General features: G+C 35.7%; 1 protein-coding gene across 1 annotated transcript in view; it reads right to left on the bottom strand.

Annotated features, from left to right (window-relative positions):
* Window positions 1-23,698, bottom strand: part of CNTNAP4 (contactin associated protein family member 4) — a 207,791-nt gene that overhangs the window by 2,583 nt on the left and 181,510 nt on the right. Inside the window, exons 16-23 of the mRNA XM_068177573.1 lie at window positions 22,152-22,322; window positions 17,036-17,254; window positions 13,118-13,357; window positions 11,378-11,602; window positions 9,837-9,970; window positions 8,718-8,805; window positions 1,507-1,725; window positions 1,065-1,136 (exon numbers count right to left, since the gene is read on the bottom strand). Of these exons, the coding sequence (XP_068033674.1) occupies window positions 1,065-1,136; window positions 1,507-1,725; window positions 8,718-8,805; window positions 9,837-9,970; window positions 11,378-11,602; window positions 13,118-13,357; window positions 17,036-17,254; window positions 22,152-22,322 (1,368 nt within the window). The remainder of the gene's footprint in view (window positions 1-1,064; window positions 1,137-1,506; window positions 1,726-8,717; window positions 8,806-9,836; window positions 9,971-11,377; window positions 11,603-13,117; window positions 13,358-17,035; window positions 17,255-22,151; window positions 22,323-23,698) is intronic.

Below are 23,698 nucleotides of genomic sequence, written 5' to 3'. Positions count from 1 at the left end.
TTCAATACTGGTAAAGGGACTTGAGTTTCTGATGAGGGTCCCCAGCCCCAAACTGACACTACTGAGGCTCACTTGTGTACTTCTCATTTTTGCTAAAGAGACAGAACTGGTAGATTTCATGTGGTATCCGTATAAGATGTATCCTTAATGTAGGATTCATATAAGAGGGACAATCATCGAGAAAGGCATGGGGATGGAACCTGTACATCCTGATTATCAGTCCTGTACTTTAAACACACACATCTATCCTAAGCTTTATGCTCTGTTCTGACAGGCATAAACAGTAGAGGGACTATACCAAATTCACTTCAGAAGTAACTGAATTCTACATGGTTCTTCCTCTATTCCTCTGATAAAAAAAGTATTTTGAAAAAAATTTTATGAATGGTCATTTGTAGTTCTATTTGAGCTGATAAAAATGTCCAAAAGAAATAGGAAGAAAATGAAGAAGAGATTGTATTTCAAACCCACAGTAATTATTTTTATTATTATTTTAACATGAATTTTAAGCTGTAAATCAACACAAGTGAATGTCCAAGAGTACATTGCCTTCCAAAGAGGAAACCAGTATGAAATTTCCTCAGACTGTCAGAGGATTGCTCCAAGCAGTGTTAAACCTCATATTCTCAAGTAAAAGTCTTTGTTGTTCAGAATTATTAAAGAAATTTTTAAACATGACTTTGTAGCAAAAGGTAATTTTTTTGCAAAATCAAGAAGAAATGATGGCTCTTTCTTAAATATATGCTTTTTTCACAACAAATCCAAGCAGTTTTTAAAATCGTAGACACCACTATTATGCAGGTTGAAATTCTGCTCTTACTACCCTGTTTTTCATTGGAATGTATCAATATATGGAAACATGGCATAAATTTATGTAATAAGAAGAATGTGATCAGTTGTATTTTAAAACAATGCTTGACTTTTATCTGTCTACCAACTGTACAAAATGAAGAGTTTTTACTTGTTTCTGTATGCACACAAAACTAAACTGACTTTATTTAATCAATGACAGATTCACAGTTAGAAAAAAAAGTTTCCTGTGGATTTGTTACAGTCCCTATTACCTCCAATAATTGCAGAGTCACTTCTGATTGCATTAGCTAAGGGCTTTCCCTCATCTATTGGTCCAGAGTGATCTGCAGCAGAAAAAAAAAAAAAAAAAAAAGAAAACAACAGACAAATAGAAGACATGTTTTTTTTATGAAATTCTCACAGTCACAGTTCATTTACAATATGATGCAGTGGCAGTAGTATGGGTCAGTAAGCATGCATAGAGCTTCAATGTAGATGATACTTTGCAGAGATAAAAAGAAAAATGTAAACATTCAGATGAAAAGAGAAAGGCTAGAGAAAAGGAAGTAAGTACATATAAAAGAGAATTATTTACAAACTACTCCTGAGATGTTAACCCACATGGAAAAATAAAAAGTCAGTTGTGATTCAGATCATGAGTATTCTATTTGGATTTTGATTCAGAGATCAGAACAAGTGATAACCATATGCTACCTGCAAATGAATGGGTTGTTTCACTTGATGTTGAGTCAGCTCCAGTTAAAGTACCACAGTTGGATTCAGTGAAACGCCCTTTTACAATGACAGGGGCTGAGCTGCTGTGGTGCAGTGCAGCCTTCAAAGGAGCAATGTGGTTGAACTGCACTGAAGATAGACAGCCAACAAACCCCTGAGAGTTTGCCTTCACAGTCTCCTCATCTACTTCACTGTTTTCTGTTAATCAAAAGGAACAGAACACAATTAATCATAGTGCAAATGTACAAAATAAAGTGTCAGAAGAATAAATGAATAATTAACCTGTGTTCCTCTGAGTATATTTGAGTTGCAGCAACATATGTAGATTCCCTGAATCTCTTTCTCGTCTGACTTTAATGAAAAGACAGTCAGATATATTCACCCCCCTCCCCCTTTCTTTTGAACAGGTGACAGTTGCTAATATGCTGAGAGAAATGTTTTTAAATTCTTAAAGCAAGTTCCAAAGTAAAAAGTTTCTATTGTAAATAAAGTATTTAAAATAAAATGCAACAATTTTTCAGTCTGAAAAAATATGAGACTGAAGAATGAATTCCAGAAAAATGCATTTTATTGGATTTCTTCTCATAAATAAACATTTTTGGAACATATTAATTTTATAGACTCATATATCTACTCCATTTCAGTACCATCAAGTATTTCAAAGCAAAAATCCTGAAGATCTCAGATTCTCAGAGCCTCAGATCCTGGAAATCCATCAAGATATTTTCTGTGAAATTTTAAAAAATCAGTAGTGTTCCAGTTTACTATACATTTTAAAACATGATACCATTATTGATATTACAAAGGGAGAGGAAAAAAAAAAGAAAGATACCTCCCCACTTTTTCTCTTGAATTACCTTTCTGAATGCATGTGGAAAGTACTGTGCATGTTAGAACTCTCTTAATTCACTGGTAATGCTCACTAAAGCACCACTTTTGATGCAGAAAACAAACAGTTTATTTACTCTGACAGCTCTAATTTAAGCAAAAACTCTGGAAGTACTAGTTATAAAAGGGGAACTCATAAGGGAAGTAAATCTGCAAATAAAATAGGAATTTCATGTCATTAATTTTCACTTCCATCATGTCCTGGAACCCACAAATGAACTTGTAACCTTTACAATAACTACCATAATAACTTATAATAACTTTAAGTTTTACAGTTCACTCCTCAATGAAATTTAGGTTAATAGTGAAACAAGGGATAATGTGTTCAGATAGAATGTTTCAAAATAGCAGAGTAGCATTTTCCTCAGCTAATCTCTGCTTACTGCAGTGATGATAGACTACTAGATAATAGGGTGTCAGACAAAAGTCTGCTCACCTACACTGATGGATTACATAAGATGTTGGCTGTTTAACTTTCTGTTTAACTTTAGCTTTCTTTGTAGCTGTTTTCAATACCTGCCTCGATGGATCTGCTAGGACAGGATATTTTAAGAAAAAGATTAACACTGAAGTGGCAAGAAAACATTTTCACAAATGATAAATATATACCTCTAAATATGAGTCGGATTGAAAACCTCAGGAGGAGAGTGGTTTCTATTATTTTTCAGTTCCTATACGAATTCTTTGTTATGTTACATATATATATATAAGAGGAAAATAAATATTTTGAATTCTTTGATTTCACTTGACTCCTTAACTAGAGCAAATTGATTGATAAAGTAAAGCTTTATATTGGATCAGGCAATTTTGATGATAAAAGTGACAGGACTTAGGGAGGACCACCCTCATCCACTTCCCTCCTAAAGTAGAATTTAACTGACTGAAAATGGCACTCAAAAACACTCACAGGTTGTTTACTGTATATTACAGTAAACTGAAATTATGCATCCTTAGTGTTGGGGGTTACATTTCTTTCCTTTTGTTACTTTTTACTTTTACAGTATTTTCCCATAAGTTGCTAGGACACATTAAAAACTGGGTACTTAAGAAACCAAAAGAAGTGACCAAGCTCAGGGGAGGAGGGCATCTGGTTGCACATATCTTGTCTGGGAATTTATCTCCGAGAACTGGGCAGGTTAAAGATGGGGCTGGGGCAGCTGCTGGCCCTCTCTCTCTCTCTCTCTCGGCTCAGAGGAGGACGGTTGGAGCTGCTGCTTGGGGAAGGGAATTCACTGCTGCCGCCAGAACCCAGCCTGTTCCTGCTTCTTCTGCCGTGGGTGAGCCTCTGCTCATGAGAGCAGCCACTGTACTGAGACCTCATTATCACCCACCTCACAAAAAGAGGGACCCATCCCCGTCTGCTCAGGTGCCTGGGACCCTGAGCTCGCCTCTCCCTCCCCTGCTGGGAGCTGGACCGCCACTGCCCCACCCCGATGCTTCTTCGGCACTGCTCGAGTTTTCGCAGCACTGCAGCCCCACACCCCCTGCCTGCCGAGACTCCTACCATCCCAGCCTGGTGCTCCTCAGAGTCCTCCGGGGCACCGGGATCGGCTGCCCTGGGGCCTTCTGAAGCGAAGCCTCTCTTCCATCCCTTCCCGGCCTGGCTGAGCTGCCATCACCGTGTGCTCCCCGAGCCCGCCCCACAGCGCCCCCTGCAGGCGTGGGGGAATCACCGCACCTGCCCCGCCCACCGGGAGCCAGCAGCGCCCCTGCTGGCGTTGACCGGAACTGCACGGAAGGGAAAGTGCCGCAGCCGAGAAGGCCGGGACTGGGCCCCTGGCTCTGTAGGGTGTCAGTGCCGTAGCTGTTGTTGTTTGTTCACTTTGTCAAACACACCAGTAAAGGACTGTTATTCCTATTCTCATCTCTTTGCCTGAGAGCCCCTTAATTTCAAAATTATAATAATTTGGAGGGAAGGGGTTTACATTTTTCATTCCAAGGGAGGCTCCTGCCTTCCTTAGCAGACACCTGTCTTTCAAAACCAAGACATAAGTATTTTATTAGCAATTCATTTACTAAGAGTACCCAAATTCACCATAGACAAAATTACTCCACCTACATTATCTTTTTAAAAAACCAACAAAAAAGAACCCTCAAAAGCAAAACACACTCAGTAACTCTACATCTCAACCATTTGTCTTTGTGAAGTAGTCAAGCAGAAAGTCAGCAGACATATAGCTCCTATCAGAACATTTTAAGACAAGAACTGTGATGCCTTCTAATAGCTTTATATCTTATATTACATCACCCAAAACTGCACAACTCGAAGTGAGGCCATTCCAGTGCAATCCCCTCCCTTCCCTGGCTGGTGATGTTGTGCATGATGCACCCCAGGACAGGGTTGGCCCTCCTGGGTGCAAGGCCACTACTGATTTATGCTTAACACATCATTCACCAGGACACCCAGGTCCCTTTCTGCAGTGCTGCTTTCCAGCATCTCATTTCCCATTATGTCCCTAAATCCAGTTACAGACTCTGGAACCTGTCTTTGTTAAACTTCAAACAGTTGGCAACTGCCCAGCCCTCTAATTTTGTTGCTGTCTCTCTGCAATGCCTCTGCCTTCAAGGGAGTCAATAGTTCCTCTTAATTTTGTATCATTGTCCAATTTACTGTACCTTCATGTCCTGCATCCAAGTCATTTATGAAGATGTTGAAGAGCACAGGGCTGAGGATGGAGCTCTGTGGAACCCCACCAGCTGCCTAGTCTGACTTCACTCCATTCACTGTAACTCTTTGTGCTTGACCTGTGAGCCAGCTGCCATGATGTGTTTATCTAGCTGTCAGCTGGACATTTTGTCCAGAAGGATCCTGTGAGAGACAGCTTCAAAAGATTTACTGAAAGGGATTATGTCAACTGGCTTCCCTTGATCAACAAGGGATATTTATGTTGTCATAAACAGAAATTGGGTTTGACAAGCAAGACTTTCCTCTCATAAACCTGTACTGGCTATGACTAATGACTACATTGTCCTTCAGCTGTTTTTCAATGCCTTCTAGTATAATCTTCTCCATAATTATACCAGACACTGAAGTGAGACTGACAGGCCTATAGTTCCCTAGGTCACTCTTATATACCCTTATTGAAGCCTGGGACAACATCAGCGAGCTTCCCATCAACTGGAACTTGTATAGATTCTGTCATTCAAAAACCACTGAGAGAGGCCTAGCAGTGACATCAGCCAGCTTTTTCCGTATTACTGCTTGCATCCCATCAGGTCCCAGAGACTTACAGGGATCCAGCTGGAGCAGGATACTGTGCAAAAATTTTGTTTGAAGAAAAAACTGTCATGTTCAAATGCATAAGAGCTCGGAAAAGTACTTCTCCAACTGAAGAGAATTCTTTAAAAAAAAAAAGCTTCCTTGTGTGGTTTTCCTGAACTACATTTTCATGTACAAGAAATACATGATCTCATATTTTATTAACTCCTTATACTTAGACCTCTTCACTGCAACAAACACTCATTTTTTTCCTCTGCCTTCGTGAAGGCTTCTTCAGTCTCTAGATAGGACTTCACAGGAATCAGAACCTAAAGCAATCATATTTCTAAGAGAATAGTTACTCCTTTGAAATGGGGAGAGACATATGTTTTCTTAGGACAGATTCCAAGACAAAAAGAGACATATGTTTTCTTAGGACAGATTCCAAGACAAATTGGGCTGACTGCCCCATGTCATTGCAACTCTGTGCTTTGTACTGCTGTGTCATTGCAAAACCATCATATAACTGAAGGAAATCACCTCTGAATTTTTGTAACTGTATGGCTCTTTGGAAGAGACAATACTGGTCCTAGTCAAAAGATCATTTGTCTAAAAATGTACTTTTCCATAAATTTAATCAAATGCATTTTTAAGTAAACAGATATAAGTTTTGATATGATATTTTATAACAAAGATAAAAGAAGCTTTCATTCTGTACTGGTCACTGTGGTATTAAGCTTAAGTGAGTGTGACTGCAATAAGCTACTACACTTCAAAATATTATACATTTCTGATTCAATTTTATCATCATATTGTAAAGTTTGGATGTATTTGTAACAATTTTCTTGTAGCAGTTTATATTTCAGCTAATATTGCTTTGAAGTTATGTATAAGTGATCATTCTCTTTTTCATTTTCTGTGCATATCTATACACCATTTCTCTTTTGGAGTGTGAGATTTATATATAAAATCTACATTTTGAAAGTATATATTTCTGTTTGTGTTAGAGGTACTTACTTAGCTTTCCAGTAAGAAAAAAAATCAGCTACACTGAGATTCTCCTGATGATAACTAAATAATAACTAGGATTTTTTTGTGGTCTATAAACATGGCTTCTGAATTTCTTTAATATATTTTAAGCTATTTAGCATTTGGTAATTGTTCTCATAAAAATAACTATCACTGTTTGAATTTTATTACATATTTTAAATTATTATTCTACCTTTTCTAGAAAACACTCTCATAATTGAAAACAACAACCACCTATTTGACGGATAAAGAATTAACTGGATCTCCTTTTCCAAACATTTGCATGCAACAGATCAATGTTTAAATAGGGATTGGTGACAGGTGGTGCTCCTCTGGGCTCACACTAATACCATTTCTGTTCAACATCTTTTCTAATGACACCAAGAATAGGATTGAGCATATCTGAAGCAACTCTGCGAATGACACTAAACTGAATTGTTCAGTTAACACACCTGAGAGATGGACACTAACAAGTTTGAGGACTGGGACCAAGTGAATCTCATCAAATTCAACAATGGCACATGCAAAGTTATGCACCTACAGCTAGGCAACTCCCAATATCAATACAGACTGGGGGGATGAATGGATTGAGAGCAGCCCTGAGGAGAAGGACTTGGGGGTGTTGGTGGACAAGAAGCACAACATGGGCCAGAAATGTACACTTGCAGCCCAAAAGCCATTGGTATTCTGGGACTGTTCTGGGCTGGTTGGATGCAGCTCTGAGAAACCTGGTCTAGTGGAAGGTGTTCCTGCCTATTATGGGGGGTTGGAATGAGGTGATCTTTAAGGTTCCTTCCAATCCAGGCCATTCTACTATTCCAGGCTGCATCCAAAGCATCGTGGCCAGCAGCGCAAGGAAGGTGACACTGTGGCTCTCATCTGCTCTGGTGAAACCCCACGTGGAGCACTGCATCCAGCTCTGGGGTCCCCAGCACAGGAAAGACATGGACTTGTTAGAGCAAGTCTAGAGAAGGACTGTGAAGATTATCAAAGTACGGGAGCAGCTCTCCTATAAAGAAAGACTGAGACAGTTGGGGATGTTCAAGCCTGGAGAAGAGGAGTCTCCAAGTTGATTTTATAGAAGCCTTCCATTACCTAAAGGAGGCTGCAAGAAAGCCGAAGAGTGACATTTTACATGTGCATGTAGTAATAGGGCAGAAAGGAATGGCTTTAAACTGAACAGTTGTAGACTTAACCTGGAAATGAGGAAGAAATTCTATGCTATGTGGGTGAGAGACACTGGAACCGACTGCCCAGGGAAGCAGTGCATGTCCTTATGGGAAGTGTTCAAGGCCAGTGGATGAGGCTTTGAACGACCTGGTCTGGACAAAGCTGTTCCGGCACACAGCAGGGGTGTTGGAACTAGATGACCTTTTATACCCTTTTCAATCCAAAGCTTTCTGTGATTCTATGAATTTACTTTAGAGGAAAGAGAAATATCCTTTAAATTTGCTCCAACACCAAATCTTCCTCTATCACTGCCAAAGTGAAAGGTAAGAAAACAACAAGATCTTGAGAATTTCAGTCCAGGCTATTGCTATTTTCTTTTAAGAAATGGTGATTTTAGATAGGTAAATTTCATTTTGATCATTACTGCAGAGAAACAGACATATTTTGAAGAATCATCATGAGACAAAGAATCTCCAACAAAGATTTGACTTACATTACCATATTCTTTGCTGTTTACATCAAAATCTAATCACAGGAAGTTTTTCAAATATGATACATAGTATTATAATATCTTTTGTATGATTTCAATTTGATTTGTTTTTGCTCCAGAATAGAAAGCAAAGTGGTATTTTTTAATGCTTGATTGCAAAATGAGTGAGAAGTGTACAATTATTTTAATGGAACTCACTTGATCATTTTTTCAGGAGCACTTATTTGTGATTATATCTGTATTTCCACAAGACTGAAATTTCTATCTTGATTGTGACTCTGTGTCTTAGTAAATCCACAACAACAAATGTCTTTCAATGACATTTGCGTTATTTTTTTTATGCCTCATGATGATGTTTGATCCATATTTTAGAAAACCCTGCAGTTTTAGAAAATGCAGTGGTGTTCCACTTACCTAAAATCTTCCCAAGTGTGAGAGACTTGATTGCATTGAATTCTGTGCCTGAAGACAGAATAAACTTCTCTCTTTCATTCTGGTTAGCCTATAGAATGATAGAGTGAGGATCAAAGTAGAATAATGGAAGAGATAGGAGCCAATATTTTCAAAAAAGCAGGTAAGATCAATGCTAAAAATAAGAAGGTCTGAGGGAAGCATTTGTTATTTATAGCATAAAAACTCATCAGGAAATAGATTATCAGCTTCCTTAGATCACTGATTACAACTGATATTGTTAAGCATCCCACTTAATAAGCCTTTATTTGTCTTAGAGATTTGGCTGATTCATTCTTTTTCACCTCTAAGATGAATAAAAAATAGCAAACCTTTAAGAATATGAAAAAGTCTATTTTCATTTTAAAAAGGCACTCAATTTTTAACTTCATAAAGATCAAATATTATATTGTAAATATTATGCCACCCAGGGTACCTCTAAAACAGCATCAAGCCAAGTACCATTACACAAGTTCTAGCCTCAAAATACTAAATTATAACATGCAGGTATTTTGAATTTAAAATTAAAAAAAAAAAAAAAAAGACTTTTTGCATGTTAGTATCAACCATTAGCAAAATGAATGTTTTTATTTTATCCTGAAATTTCCACAAAAATTACAAAAAAATATCCTCCTTAAGAGCCACATTCCTTTGATGATGTAAAAGAGACCAAAGAAGAATTTTAAAACAGACTTAAATTATTATTTGTGTGGTAATATATTTGTACTGTAATTTAATGCATAATTTAACTAAAAAACCAAAAATGCAAGACCCACAACAAACAACAGCAGTCACATATATTTACCGAATTTTGAAAATTTAACCATCAAACAACTAACTGCATTTTCATATAAAATTAAGAGGTGATATTGACCTTTTGAAATAAACAAAATTAACATCAAAGAGATTGGCTAACATTAATTTTGACTGTGCACCATGAGAGTGTTAACTTTGCTTTGATTACTTGAGATAATAAGGCGCATTTTATTTGGGGGTAATTGCCTTGTTGCAAGTATCTACTGCATTTTGCTTGTCTACTTTTTTATGATAATCCACTTTTTACCCCACCCCTAACAGAATTACCTCTACAAAAAGAGTTTCCTCCTCTCTATTAATCGTCACATGTTGTAGTTGTCCATCAGCCATGCTTTTGGAACTGATGCTGAAGACATCAGGATCTTGATGGCTATCTAGCTTGTACCTAATCTGTAAACTTCCTGCAGGGATAAAGACAGCAAAGTTGTAGTACACTACATACAGTATAAGCAGTATAGATCATATATTATATGATATACTATACAATAGATGATAAGCGATATATGAGCTATACTGCTTCATAGGGGTACTGCAAGGGCAAAACAAATGCTTGATGTGTTTAAGGACTTAGCTATGAGAAATGGATATAAGTGGATATAATTAAAGGCAACAGAATGAGTATTAGCAATGTCGGAAGCAGGATCTAGAGGCAAAAATAGTCATAAGCTGTCTCAATTTTGATTATTGACTTAAAATTTGGGAAGAAATTTTACAATCACTTTCAAAATTCAGCTGAGAAAGACTCAGTCTGGTAGCTCTCATAATTGTGACCTATCAAATATAACTCATAATTCTTGAATAATGTTTTCCCTGCCCAGTCCTGTAAATCTCTGATCATTTGAAAATTAAACTGAATACAGTTTACTAACTTCTAGATCACTTTCCATTCCTTATTGTTAACTCCCAGAATACCATATGTACACAAATAATCACAAAAAGACTCAGAGGAGAATGCAGAGGCAATGTAATTTCCTGGTCAGAAATTCCTTCTCAGCTGTAGATGGACCACAACTTTCTACTCATGCTCCAGAAATGAAGGCCGATGCCAGAGCCAGGCTAGTCATGAGCTACACATGTTCCATGTCACATCACATGGAGGATAATACAGCTATCCTATATCCAAATATGTGTCTAGGAAAGCACAGAACCTTCCTTAATCACAGAACCACAGTGACGGCAAAGAGTCTTTGATAAACCTGAAAATTTAACTCAGCCTGTGGGGTTTTTTTACTTGAAAAAAATACAAAGATATAGATGAAAGAATGGTAAAGAAAGATCCAGCAAATAGTTAATGTTCCACTTAAATAGAAATATCAATAATGTTATATGTATTTTTACAGGTATGTGTATATATATGTATATTCATATGTATATAAGTAGTTTATGAAATAAATTTAATGAAATGACCTCTGATTAATTTGGGAAATGTATACTGCACTTTAAAAAATTATTTTGTTTCATAATTTATTTTGAGGATGGCAACTTATAGGCCTCATGAGTAGAACACAGCTCAGATAAATTTTAATTATTGTTTCCAAACTTTAAAACGCAAACATTTCCAAAGGATTTTCAGAAATAAATGTTTTTGAGAACATGATTAAAAAAAAGTAGTAAAAGTTGAAACTACAGTAGGAGGAATGCTTTTCATGTGGCAAGAATTGCTTGATGCAGCTGAAAAACAAAGATACTATCTAAAGAAACAACAGGACAATATGTAGTTCCTGATTCAGGTCTGGAAATCAGAGAGAATCCAAGCTGACAGTTATGGTGTTCATCAGTGTTTCCAGACATCCAATCTGAAAACTTACCATTCCTGGTGAGAATGACCGAGAGATATTCCTTGTAGAAGGAGCTGACATAGAGCAGTAAGCTTGGCGTCCGTATTGTTCGAAAGGAAAATGTAATTTCTTCCCTGGCCAGTGTCATGTCAGCATAGAAAGAAGAAGCATGAGAACTGGAATTTTTAGCTAATGTGTAGTATTCTTGAAAGTTGTATGTCACAGAAGTGCCAGTCCAAAAATAGGCAGAGATCTCTGAAACAAAAAGTAATTCAATATTTAAATATAATGCAAAATAACACTACAGAGCTTTTTTTTTTTTTTTTTTTTTGTTGGTTGGTGTTTTTTTCCTTCTGCCACACCACAGAAGAAAATAAAATGTATTCTAGAATATTGTGATAAAGCTAAAGAGCAAATATAAATGGAACTAGCATTTAGAACTACAGAGAAATTTATGACATAACCTGGTCTAGGGCAAAAGCTCATTTAGATGTGTGTCTTAAATATCTGTTTCATTAAGAAGTGCATTTTTTTCTAGATTATTTTCTATTGATCATCCTAGTCCTCAAGCACAATATATTCTATCTTGTATGTATAGTGCTCCTACAAAGAAGTGGGTGCAGCAATTTGAATCATAACATTTAGATTAGATTTGGTCTGAAACTCATATGTGGTAGAAGAGACTGGTCAGGTGGGAGAAAGAAAGGGAAAATAGAAACTAACTTATGCTCTTCTTATGTATGAATCACTTATAGAGGGCTTCTGTAATTCTGTGATTTCTGTTTTCTGCTGTTTTCTGCTAAAAGAAATTGTATTAGTATTTTGGATCACAGGTTTCACACTTTGGAGATATTTCTTGAAGTTTCTTTAATCTGGTCCAGCATTTGACAAAAGCTGACTGAAAGTTATTATTTAGGTCATCCTAGTAATTTTAGCAACAGAAGCTAGTCTGTCTCTGCTGAATATTACAGTGCGGCCATTAGTCCCTTCTGATGCAGAGGAGGAAAACATCATTCCTCCTAATGCCATCAGTGGCATTAGACCTGCAGTGCTAGATATGGAAAGTCTGAAGACTTTGGGTCCCTCACTTTTGTGGTGGCAGTGATGACAGGGAAGATTTTTTGCTAATTTAGAGGAACATGAAGTTGTGGCATATAAGCTGCTTAGTACTTTGCAGAATGCTTTTAATACATGGAGGAAGCAAGATTTTTTTGCAAATCTGAATTACAGGCAAACACCAAAACTTCTAGATAAACTTATATTTTTTAAATTCAGACTTGATGACTTGTGATCATCTACCAGTACGATAACTTCACCAAAGAGCTACTTTAAAAAGACTTGGAAAGTGGGCTCAGTCCTCTTTGCAAAGATCTTAATTTTTTCTCACAGCAAAAAGTAGATTTAAGTTCTTCTGTTCCTTGGTTTGTTTTCCAAACTCAGACTTAGTTTTGAGATTACTGTTTGAAAGACAGAAATCCAAATGCTTTACCACAAAAACATAGTTCCTAGATTTACTATAGTATCAAAGAATCAAAAAAGTTGCATCTTCTCGGGTAATGTAGTTCCTGCTTAAATGGTATATATTGAAGTTACCTCTGAAAGAACAGTATTTAGCAAAACTACAGATATTGAGTAAACTCTGCTAAATATTTACCTACATTATGTAAACCACATATTTTGCAAGATTTAAACATATCTTTAAGGGGATATGAAGATCTTGATCTGGACTGTATGGTCCTGTTTTCAATAACTGATAAAAGACATGCTTGCCTTTCTTACAAAATGGCCCAGCATAGGCTGAGAAAGTGCAGTCACAGGAGAATCCACTGTATTTCTCTCTACATTTTCCACCATTGTGACACAGGTTACCATAGCTGCTACAATGTCCAGGGCAGCCTGGTTCAACTCCTGGTGTTATCTTTGCTCTCTCTTCCAGGTCAAGGGCCATTCCATTCAACCGTAATGAACGAATGCATCCCAAAAATCCTTTCTGCCTGGATGCTGTTCCACCTGAAAATAAATTTACAGGAGATTTTAAAACTTTAAAATAATTAATATATAAAACATTCTTTATAGTTTACAGCCTATGAACAGTATGACTTTCCAACACACAAGCTTATTCATATGAAAATATTTATAAGTAGCTTTAAAAGTATCTCTGATTTCTGTTTTGTCAAGTAATTAGAGGGAGCCCTTGAAGACTCTATGAATTAATGGAAGGGGAGGGGAGGAGAGGAGTGGAGTATTCTTTCATTCCTTCAGTATTCTACTGACTGATAAACTGGCCTGTGTCTGTCTGTAAATCTTATGGTATGGAGGATAATACCTGTATAATTTTTTTTTTTTTTTTTCTGGAGAAGCTGGCTTGAACGAGTGAACTCTTTGCTCTGTTACAAACTGGTGGGATGGTACATCCAGCTGATGACCCATCACTGATTATGTTCCCCAGGGCTCAGTGCTGTAATTGTAGCTGTCTAGCATCTTTATTGGTGATTTGGATGCGTGCACCTGCAGTAAGTTTGGAGATGATATTATGTGGGGTGGGAGTATTGATCTGCTGAAGTGAAGGAAGGATCTACTAGGGGATCTGGACAGGCTGGATTGATGGGGTGAGTTCAGTTGTGTGAGGTTTGGAGAAGAGTGACTGGAAATTTGCCAGCTGGAAAAGGATCTGGGTTTGCTGGTCAGCAACTGAACATGAGCCAGCTGTGCCCAGGTGGTCAGGGCTGATGTCATCCTGGTCTGTATCAGCAATAGTGTGGCAACAAGAACAGGGCAGTGATTGTCCCCTGTACTCAGCACTGGAGAGGTCACACCTGGAGTGCTATGTCCAGTTCTGGGCTCCTCACTACAAAAAAGACACTGAGGTGCTGGAGTGTGTCAGGAGACAGGGAATGGAGTGGGTAAAATGGTTAAGAGAGTAATTCACGAGAGTATTCATGAGAACTGAGGGAACTGGGTTTGCTTGGCCTGGAGAAAAGGAGGTTCATGGGTGACCTTATCACTCTCTAAAACTGCCTGAAAGGAGAGTGTAGCCAGATGGGTTGGGCCTCGTCTCCCAGGAAAATAGTGACGGAATGAGAGGGCATAATCTCAGACTGTGCCAGGGCATGTTCATGTTGGTCATCAGGGATAATTTCTGCATGGAAAGGGTGATTAAGCATTGGAACAGGCTGCCCAGGGATGTTGAGAAGTCTCAACTCCTGGAAAAGTTCAAGAAATAACTGAATGTGGAATTTAGTGCTGTGGTTTAGTCGACAAGGTTGTGTTCATTCAAAGGTTGGACTTGGTGATCTTGGAGGTTTTTTCCAACCTTAATGATTCTATGATACCCTTCAGCTGGAATCTGTTCCGTTATACTTTGTCTCAGAAGGAAGTTGTGTCTATTCAATAACAGGAAGGTTGATGCCCTTCTATGTAGAGGAATACCAGCCAGATTATATCTGATTACCAAGTAAAGGTGATAACTCTACAGAGCAATCGTAAGAGTAATGAGTGTTGTTGATTAATTTTTTTTTTCACTTATTTTCCTTATTTTTAGCGCATTTCATGATAGCTAACATTTTATTCATGTGTGTTGCTTAGGAAGGTGTGTAACCTACATACTATCTCTCTTGTCCTTTGTTGCACAACCAACTGACATTTCTTGTCCTTTGTCCTCTTTTAAAAAGTAGAAGTAGAAAATATTCCATAATGTGTGAGACTGTAAACTATAATTCTCATACATTTCCAGTTCTTGTTTAGATAAATGCTTCCATGTGACCATCCATTTTAGTTTTTTTCAGTTTCACAGTTTGTATAACTATAGGTGTTACATGGAATATCTTGACATAGCTGTTGCTATTTTCAGTTACAATGGAACAAAACAGCCTGGTGGTGGCAATTTCATGCCATCCCTGTGATTAAAATGACAAGAAATTGGAACAAGATTAAGGTGCCTTTCAATCTTAATCACTCCAAAAGTCTGATTCCATGGTTTGGAGGGCTGCTTTAGGCTTTAGTTCTGGTTTTGACAAAACAGAGTGTATACAAGTTCTTTACTTCTTTAAAAGAAGTAAAGACTGTGTTTTAGCCTGAAGAAATCACAGTCTTCAAGTTACTGACTGAGTAATGGGTGAGTCAGAAAGGTACTAGATTTCCAAGATGACATTTAAGAGAAGAGTGCCTCTGCTAATGCCATTCTAAAGACATTCTATATTTAATTTTTCTCTAGATTCTTTAATTAATCCCAGATCTTTGTGAATTTTCAGAGTGAATAAAAGGCCACAGCACCAGATGTAAAACAGTCACAACTTGAGTACAATTATTCACCTGAACATTATCTGAAGAAAACAAGCTAGACAACTTACCTGTAGATAAGTTAAAACTGGTTTTATGTTGTCAGCTCCATAAAAGAGATGGACAAGAGTATATAGTTTTACTCAAATTTTCCAGATTATTTGACAAAAAAAATCACTCTATTCAATGGCCAAAAAGTTGCCAGGAAGTGCAACTGTTAATATAGGATAGTATTATATTTTTAGGAGGATGATTAGGAGAACTAGAGACCAACTAACTGTTTAAATAATTTTAAAAGTCTTTAGATTTGATAGTGCCATAACACCTATAGAATTAGACCATTTCACTGATCTAATTTCAGGTATTCATACAATAGCAGTTATGTGACAAGTCAAGTCAGAGAACAGCAATACAATTTACTCTAGTAGAGTAAATAGAAATCTGATCTTTCCATTAATGGATCTAGTGCACTACTATGAATATAAACAAATCTCAAAACTTCTAACTCCACTGGAACTAATACATTGGATATATTTTTTTTGTTATGGAATCCTCTATGCTTTTAATCAAAATACAAAATTCTTCAATGTTTGGTCTAGTCTCCATCTTCTTCCCTTGATATCTTTTGATGCACAGATACAATTATTTATTAGAGCATAGAAGACGTCTCTCTTTATTTCATTTTTTCATAAGCATTCATATTTTTTGTACCTACAGTTTAAGAACACTACTGCCCTTAAATGTATTCCTCCCTAACACACAGCAAATAAAAGTTACATTAATTTAGTATGAGTTTCTCAGAGCAGATATAAAAAAGGCTTTTTTGAAAGTAGGGCCAGCTTTAAATGCTCTTATTCTATAAAACATATATTTACACCAGAGATTTATGAATTCATAAGTCAATATTACATTAAGAACACTAGTGTGGATATAACACATAGCTCTATATAGCTTTCTGTAATAGCTAAATAAATACAAATTAATTCTATTTTACTCCATTTTACTTTTTCAGTATTTTATCTAAATGCCTTAATGTTGTGTTTCAACCTGAGAAGCTGTGGATAAAGAGACACAACAAAATTTCCTTGAAATTACAGAAATGGCACAACTTCCTTTAGTAGATTACATCCTCTTAATAAAGGGTGCAAATCTAGATCCTTGGTCCTTCAAGCAAACCTCAAAATAAGTAAGAAATTTGAAATCCTGTCTTGGAGTAACTGTTGACCAAGGCACTTTGAGTTCTATAATCTCAAAGTAGTGAATATCAGCACAGATTTTTCACAGTCTTTCATATAATCATAGAAAGTGTTTTCAAAAGATCTGGTTGACAACAGTTTCTCTTTCCCTCCTCCCCCCAGGATTTTCTTATTTTTATGATGATAATTAGGAAATATTTTGTGGACTGCCTACCTACAAAAAGCTGGCTGTTGAGTTGCAAGCGAATATGTCCATCAGGTGGAGCACTGTGAGATCTTTGAGGAAGTTGATCTATTTGTAAAGAAGCCTCTTTGACATTTCGCTCAGCCTTCACATAATGCCATTGGTTGTCATTTAAGGAACTGTGTGATTGCACTACGACTTCGCTAGGTCCGTTTCCCACATCAAATGAAAAAGCCACTTCAGATGGAGCTAGAAAGAGGAAAGTAGGTAGCAGACATTTAAATTATTTCATAATTAATTGGGTCACAAAATAATTAATAGTAGAACAAGCTGCTTTAAGATATAGCCTAATATTTCATGGGATAAGACTGACTGTTTTAGAGGAAGAGTTTACTTCAGGGGCCCCTGCAGCTCATTCTTCACTCTCACTGACAGCAAGAGCAATGATTTATGCACCGCATGGAAACCAATCAGTTTGCAGACCCCTGGAGAACATAGTAGTCAAGAAACAGTGAAATGTGCTAGCTTTGCGATTTTGCAGTTTGGATGAAATGCATCTCTTGATTACATGTTAATTGATTGCTGTTGTTAACTATATTTAAATTATCACAGCTATGATCCAACCAGCATTTTCTACTGTCTATTCACTTTTGTTATTTATTCATATAGTCTCAACAAACTATAGGGGGAAGATTTTGACATAGTTTATAAAATTGTGATTTAAATTGAGTTTTTCTCTGAGCAAACTTCACATTACACAGTTTCATAGTTTGCCTAGAAAATCACTGAATCTTTGCAGGTCAAAATGAAAATATGACGTATATGTCAGAATACTGAAGAACTGAAAATCAAGAATATTCTCTCTGAAAGTCTTTCTTTCATATATTCAAAGACAATAATGTATGAAAAAAAGTATTCCCTAGACAATGGATAGCCGAAAGTTTGTATTTTTAAGGATTTCATTAGAGGATTATAGAGAAGATACCACAGATCCAAAAAAAAAAGTTTCCTATTTACATCCTTGAATTCTGACAGAAAAGTAAAAAAAAATTAGGAATCCAGGGAATTAGATGAGCTTCAAACAACATTTTTAAGAGGAATTAATTGAAGTGGAAAAAAATATTCCATGCAGTATTTTTTACTTTTTAAAATATTTAAATCAACTTTGGCCAACATTTAGACTGAATAATGTCACACATTTGCAATCCCTTAAGCCCTAAATCTTGTTGCTATAAAGTATTTTCTATAATAGTTGAACCTAAGATAGAAAAGTAAAATGGGAAATACATAAACTGTTTCACTTAATAAAGAAAATAAAGTGAATTGTGAAGTCAATTTATAAATTGAATGTCTTTTGTAATAAATGACCTCCTCTGCTTAAAAATCAGCAGTTTTACAGAACAATGAGAAATAACTGATATATAAACACAGTTCCTCAGTAAAATAAATTAATTTTAGGATAAATGTCTTTTATTTAGAAAAAGCTGAGAACTCACTCTTCCCTTATAGAGGGATAAAGAAAAAAAACAAAAAATAAAAGCAACCACATAGTAGGAGAAAAAAAACATCAGAAAGTCCATGTGACTGGCTAAAAAGAATTTCTACTGAATGTTACCTTCTGCAGAGGTCTTTGTAATCTTCTGGATACTGTTGAAGTTAAGCCTGAAAACACAAGTTCTACTTTGAACTCACTGAATGGGCCTATTGAATAGCATATCAGAATGACAGATCTGATAAATAATGTTATTGTTTAGATTTTAAAGGCAAGAAAACACATAATAAAGATTTTGAAATAACTGCTGAAATAATGAATTATGTTAGTGCCACTAAAAAATTAGTATAATCTTGAAAAAAGGGAAGAAAACCCTGAAGTTCTACATATGAAGGCTGAAATAACAAGAATGGGTTCATGGTCATCCACTGTAGTGTCTGAAGACTAACCAGAATATGTCAGAAAAAGTGAAATAATCACTTAACATTCTATAATATCGTAACAACAACACTGCAAACTTGAAAGAAAATTTGGCTTTATAAGAGGTACCAAGAGAAAAAGCCACACGATGTAGAAGAATGATACTGGATTCTAAAATTTGTTATCTTGCAACAAAGGACATACGCACAGACCACTTTGGTCATTTATTTGGCAGCAGAAGAGAACGTATCCAGGAGTTCTGGCACAAAAATATTTTTTGAGTACTACCTACATTGGTGTCACTGAAAAGCTATCTAAGAATTGCAGGAACTCTTGTAACCCTAGTGCATTCAAACATAGGCAGAGCACAACTACAGATTGGCAAATTGGAGTGCAAGTTGATGGTAGTCATGGAGAGTGGTCAGGTCAGTGCCTAGCTGTGGCTAGAACAACTAACAGTAAGTATAGCTACAGAGAACCATCCAGAGTATTGAGTGTAAGCCTCATGTGCAGAAGCAGAAAGTGATTACCAAGTAATATGCTACAGAATGCAAAATCCTAGCATTTTCCATAAAGGAAGCAGTTGAACTGCACTCATCCTGGACAGTAAGTTGCAAATTTGAGCAGACAAAGGCCACCAGTAGTTGCATATTGCACTGTTCTGAACTACTTCCAAAGCAACTACAGAAGCCCAACCAAATCAATACACCATAGTGCTTCCAAACCTACTTTAAATTTCTGTTTAACTCTTTGGAAATAAACCTTCAGTGAGCATTCAATATAAAATACCGAGACATTTGGCTAGAGCTTGTAACCTTTGGTCCTGTAAGTATTTAACAGAGTACACTGTTCAGCGTTGAATCAGCTTTGTTGCTTTCAACATATATTTCTGTAGGAAATCAGTAAATCAGGAAGAAGTTCAACATGCATTTATAACTTATTGCAAAATAAAAATAAGAGATCAAATATCTTATTTAAGACAAGTATCTTCTTTTACTTACCCTCTGTTTTAAAATACAGTTAGGATGCACACACCATTTCTGCAAGAGTGTTCTAGAATATATACACAGATGCACTACAGTGTTTATAACATCATAAAACCAGCAGAACAGCTCTAAATTTCACATTTTGTATTATGTTTCTGGATCTGACTTTTTTTTGAAGCTAGACTTCAGTGTCTAAAGGTCACTAACCCATAAATAAAATAATTAGATAAAAAGTTTGAAAACAATCAATAAAATATTACAAAAAATTAGTCTTCCCAAGTAATGAATGTCAAATGTTAATGACATAATAAGTTTTAAATATTTTCTCTCATCATCTTCTTAAAAAGTGACATCTGAAATTTACCTTATTGTTATTTATTATTACACAAATAAAAGATACTAATTTACTTGAAACTATTAATAGAACATAACTATAGCCTGGTAATTTACATTCACATTTATTATAAAAGATGTGGAGTTAGATTATGATGACATATAAATCATCTTTTACAATATGAAATGCTCCAGTTGATTTTTTTTTGAGAAAGGTACTCTTGATGGAAATATATATAGCTCTTTTCTGATTGATATTTTCCACAATAAAAGCAGACAATTTTAGGTCCACTACAAACAGTCCTCCATTTAACTTATATCCGACATACAAAAAATAATAGGTCTGTCTACTCAACAAATTAGGGTATTTATGAAGAAATATCTAGATATTCTACACAATAACGACATAATTTTGCTTTTTTAGATGCTGAAATTACAGACCAATTCAGCCTTTTGCTTTGTCTCACACCTCCCTATTCATATATAGTAATTTAAAACCCATAAGTATGCAGTGGTTTTTATACTTATGAATGAATGGGACAAGTGACATGAGTCTGTCTTCATATTATTATTCTGAAGAAAAACTTACAGTCTTCTAACAAATGTCTGAATAAATTCAGTTCTCAGAACCATTCCTTTAATGCTTCCATGATTTAACAATTTATTTTAAAAATGAAAAATAATTTATCAGCCAAGACTATCATCATTGCTTCAGAGAGCCTCCACTGAAGTGCTGATGCAGCACATTTCCTGTATTGCATGACACTGAGTTTACAATGCTGCTGTCCTTTAAACTGTTCACAGAGCTTTAACAGAAGGCAGTTCATACTGCCAAAAACCTGGCTAAAACAATGTCGAAAACAGAGTAGTTTTCAAATACAGCACTATAGTTTGGGATGATGAAAAGCAATTTCATTAAACACTACATAATATTCTATAATTAAACTAACTACAGAAGGTGTTTTCCTGTTTGTTTCATTAACATATGTTAACATAGACAAGAAAAAACCCCAAGAAAACAGAATATTTTACTTTTTAATAAAAAATATATAATGTTTCTATAGCAATATTTTGCAATACAACATATATACTTATTTGTGCTCTTTTCCATAAAATACTGGAGCCTGATTAAAAAAAACTGATTTGGAAAAAAATGAGGAACTGTCTAATTTCAAGGTAAAAATTGTTCTAATAGAACAATTTTAGAGAACTCTCAGTCACCAGGCAAGAATTGACTTTTCAATTAATGTGACATTTCAAATTAATTCAAAAGTCTAATGAAAAAATGCTTTATCCTTTCAAATATTCTCCTCTTCAATAATGAGCAATATAAGAATAATACATTGAGTCAACTAAGATAAAGGTTTCATTTTATGTTGGTCACCTTATGTTGCATTTAGTGGGATGTTTAATTGTCTCTTATGCAACAAAAATTTATTTCTGCTTGTAAGTCTAAGCATTTATGTCTGCACAAATAAAATGAAAAAAAACTGAAGAAAAAAAAAAAAAAGAAAAAAGATAAGAAAGTGTGATACTGTGGCGCAAGAGGTCTGAGTCACACATGGTGATTGAGTGATCCAGAAGCCACATATAATATCTGGTATTAAAATTTGGAGGAAGAGAATCTGGCAGTAGAGATGCACTGAACACAAGAAGTAGAAACAGTCTTAGCAGTCAGGGGCTGATTTCTGTGCTCTTAGATTAAGAAACCCCTGGGGCAGAAAATTTCCTCAAATGGATACTTGTTTAGTCTCAGTGCTGTGATTTTTTCCAATAATGATAAAGATCTGGTAGTAGTAGTAGAAGTAATAAAGGTAGAGAACAGTTTTTAAATACTCCCCCTTTAAATTAAATAAAATCCAATTTTTATAATAACAACAATAACAACAAAAACACCATCAGTCATGTTACTTACACTGTAACTCTATCCTTATGAAATCTTGAATTCCCAGGTTTTCTAAAAACACACCTGAGGATGCAGTAGTTTTAAAGAAAAATGAGATATCTGCACTGAATTCTCCATGGAAGGTCGGGAAATGCAGGTAGGATGTCTCTGTGTTGAAGGAAGCTGAATTCCAAAATGTTCCTGGTTAACAGAATGAAAGGATGATACATACAGTGTTATCTAACATTTCTAGTGTAAGTTTTATAACTGATAAACAAAAGAAAATTCCCAGGTTTAAGAATGGGTTGCAGTCTTCATAGAGTCTCACATCCACAGAAGCTTCCCTATTAGTTCATAACACAAAAAATTATTGGGAATTTGAGAATTATTGGGAAATATTTATTGGCATTATTGGGAAATGGAGAATCATGTTTCATCAAGAATAAAGGTGCTTGGCTGAGGCAACAAAAAACCAATTATTAGGAAACAAAATTAATTTAATCTTGCCTGGGAAGTCTGGTTATGACCTGATGTATCCTCTCATGAAGTAAGCAAACATAGTAGCTATGAATGAATTATTATACCTACATTAAAGTAGTATGGCTGAGGAAGACGTTTAGCCTGGAGAAAAGGAGGCTCATGGGAACCTTATTGTTCTCTGCAACTGCCAGAAAGGAGGGTGTGGTGAGGCAGAGTCCAGTGTCTTCTCCCAGGTTACAAGTGACAGGATGAGAAGAAATGGCCTCAGGTTTAGATTAAATATGACAAATATTTTTTTCACTGAAAGGGTTGTAAAGCATTATAACAGACTTCCCAGAGTGGATGAAAGTTTCGAAAAACTTGTAGATATGGCAGTTGAGGTCATGGTTCAACAGTGAACGTGGGGGTGGTGCAAGGCTGACAGTTAAGACCTTTTATCTTAAAGATCTTTTCTAACCTTTAGAGCTCTAGGATTAGTTAGTACAAGCAATAACTATGAGAGTTGTTAAATATCTATTTTACATAGCAAGGAAAAGAAACTTGTTATCATTGCAGTCCAGTGAAATTTACCAGATATCTCTAAGACTGCAGCACAAATATCTCCTGTAGAAGAAATCAAAGAAATAAATTGCAAAATTTAACAAATTAGCATAGATATTTTCCTGGTTTTATTTATTTTTAAGCACTCAATCATAATTTGCAAGGTTTTGTTATTGAATTTTAAAATGTTGATGTAAAATCTCTAATATCACCCTCTTCTAATAAGAACATAATCTTCATTTCTGGTGTTCAATTATAAGTACCTTGTTAATATTGCTGAATCCTTACAGATATATCAGTATTTCACCACATTTCTTTATTATAATATATTGCTTTCTAAACCAAATGAGACATTCAATACTGTTTTATCTAATGGATCAAGCCCATTGAATATTCTCCTTATAATGCTATGATCTCAGTCTAACAGTTAATCAGAACTGTAATTTTTGCTCCAGTCACATTCTGCTTTTGGGATGGGAAGGGGGAAGAAAAAAAAATAATTGAAAATTTCTTTATTCCCTTCAAAATCAAGCCCTATAATACAGTGTATATGAAGG

This window comes from Anomalospiza imberbis, chromosome Z (genome assembly GCF_031753505.1).
Source record: "Anomalospiza imberbis isolate Cuckoo-Finch-1a 21T00152 chromosome Z, ASM3175350v1, whole genome shotgun sequence".
NCBI lineage: Eukaryota > Metazoa > Chordata > Aves > Passeriformes > Viduidae > Anomalospiza > Anomalospiza imberbis.
This window is presented reverse-complemented; position numbering and strand designations above follow the sequence as displayed.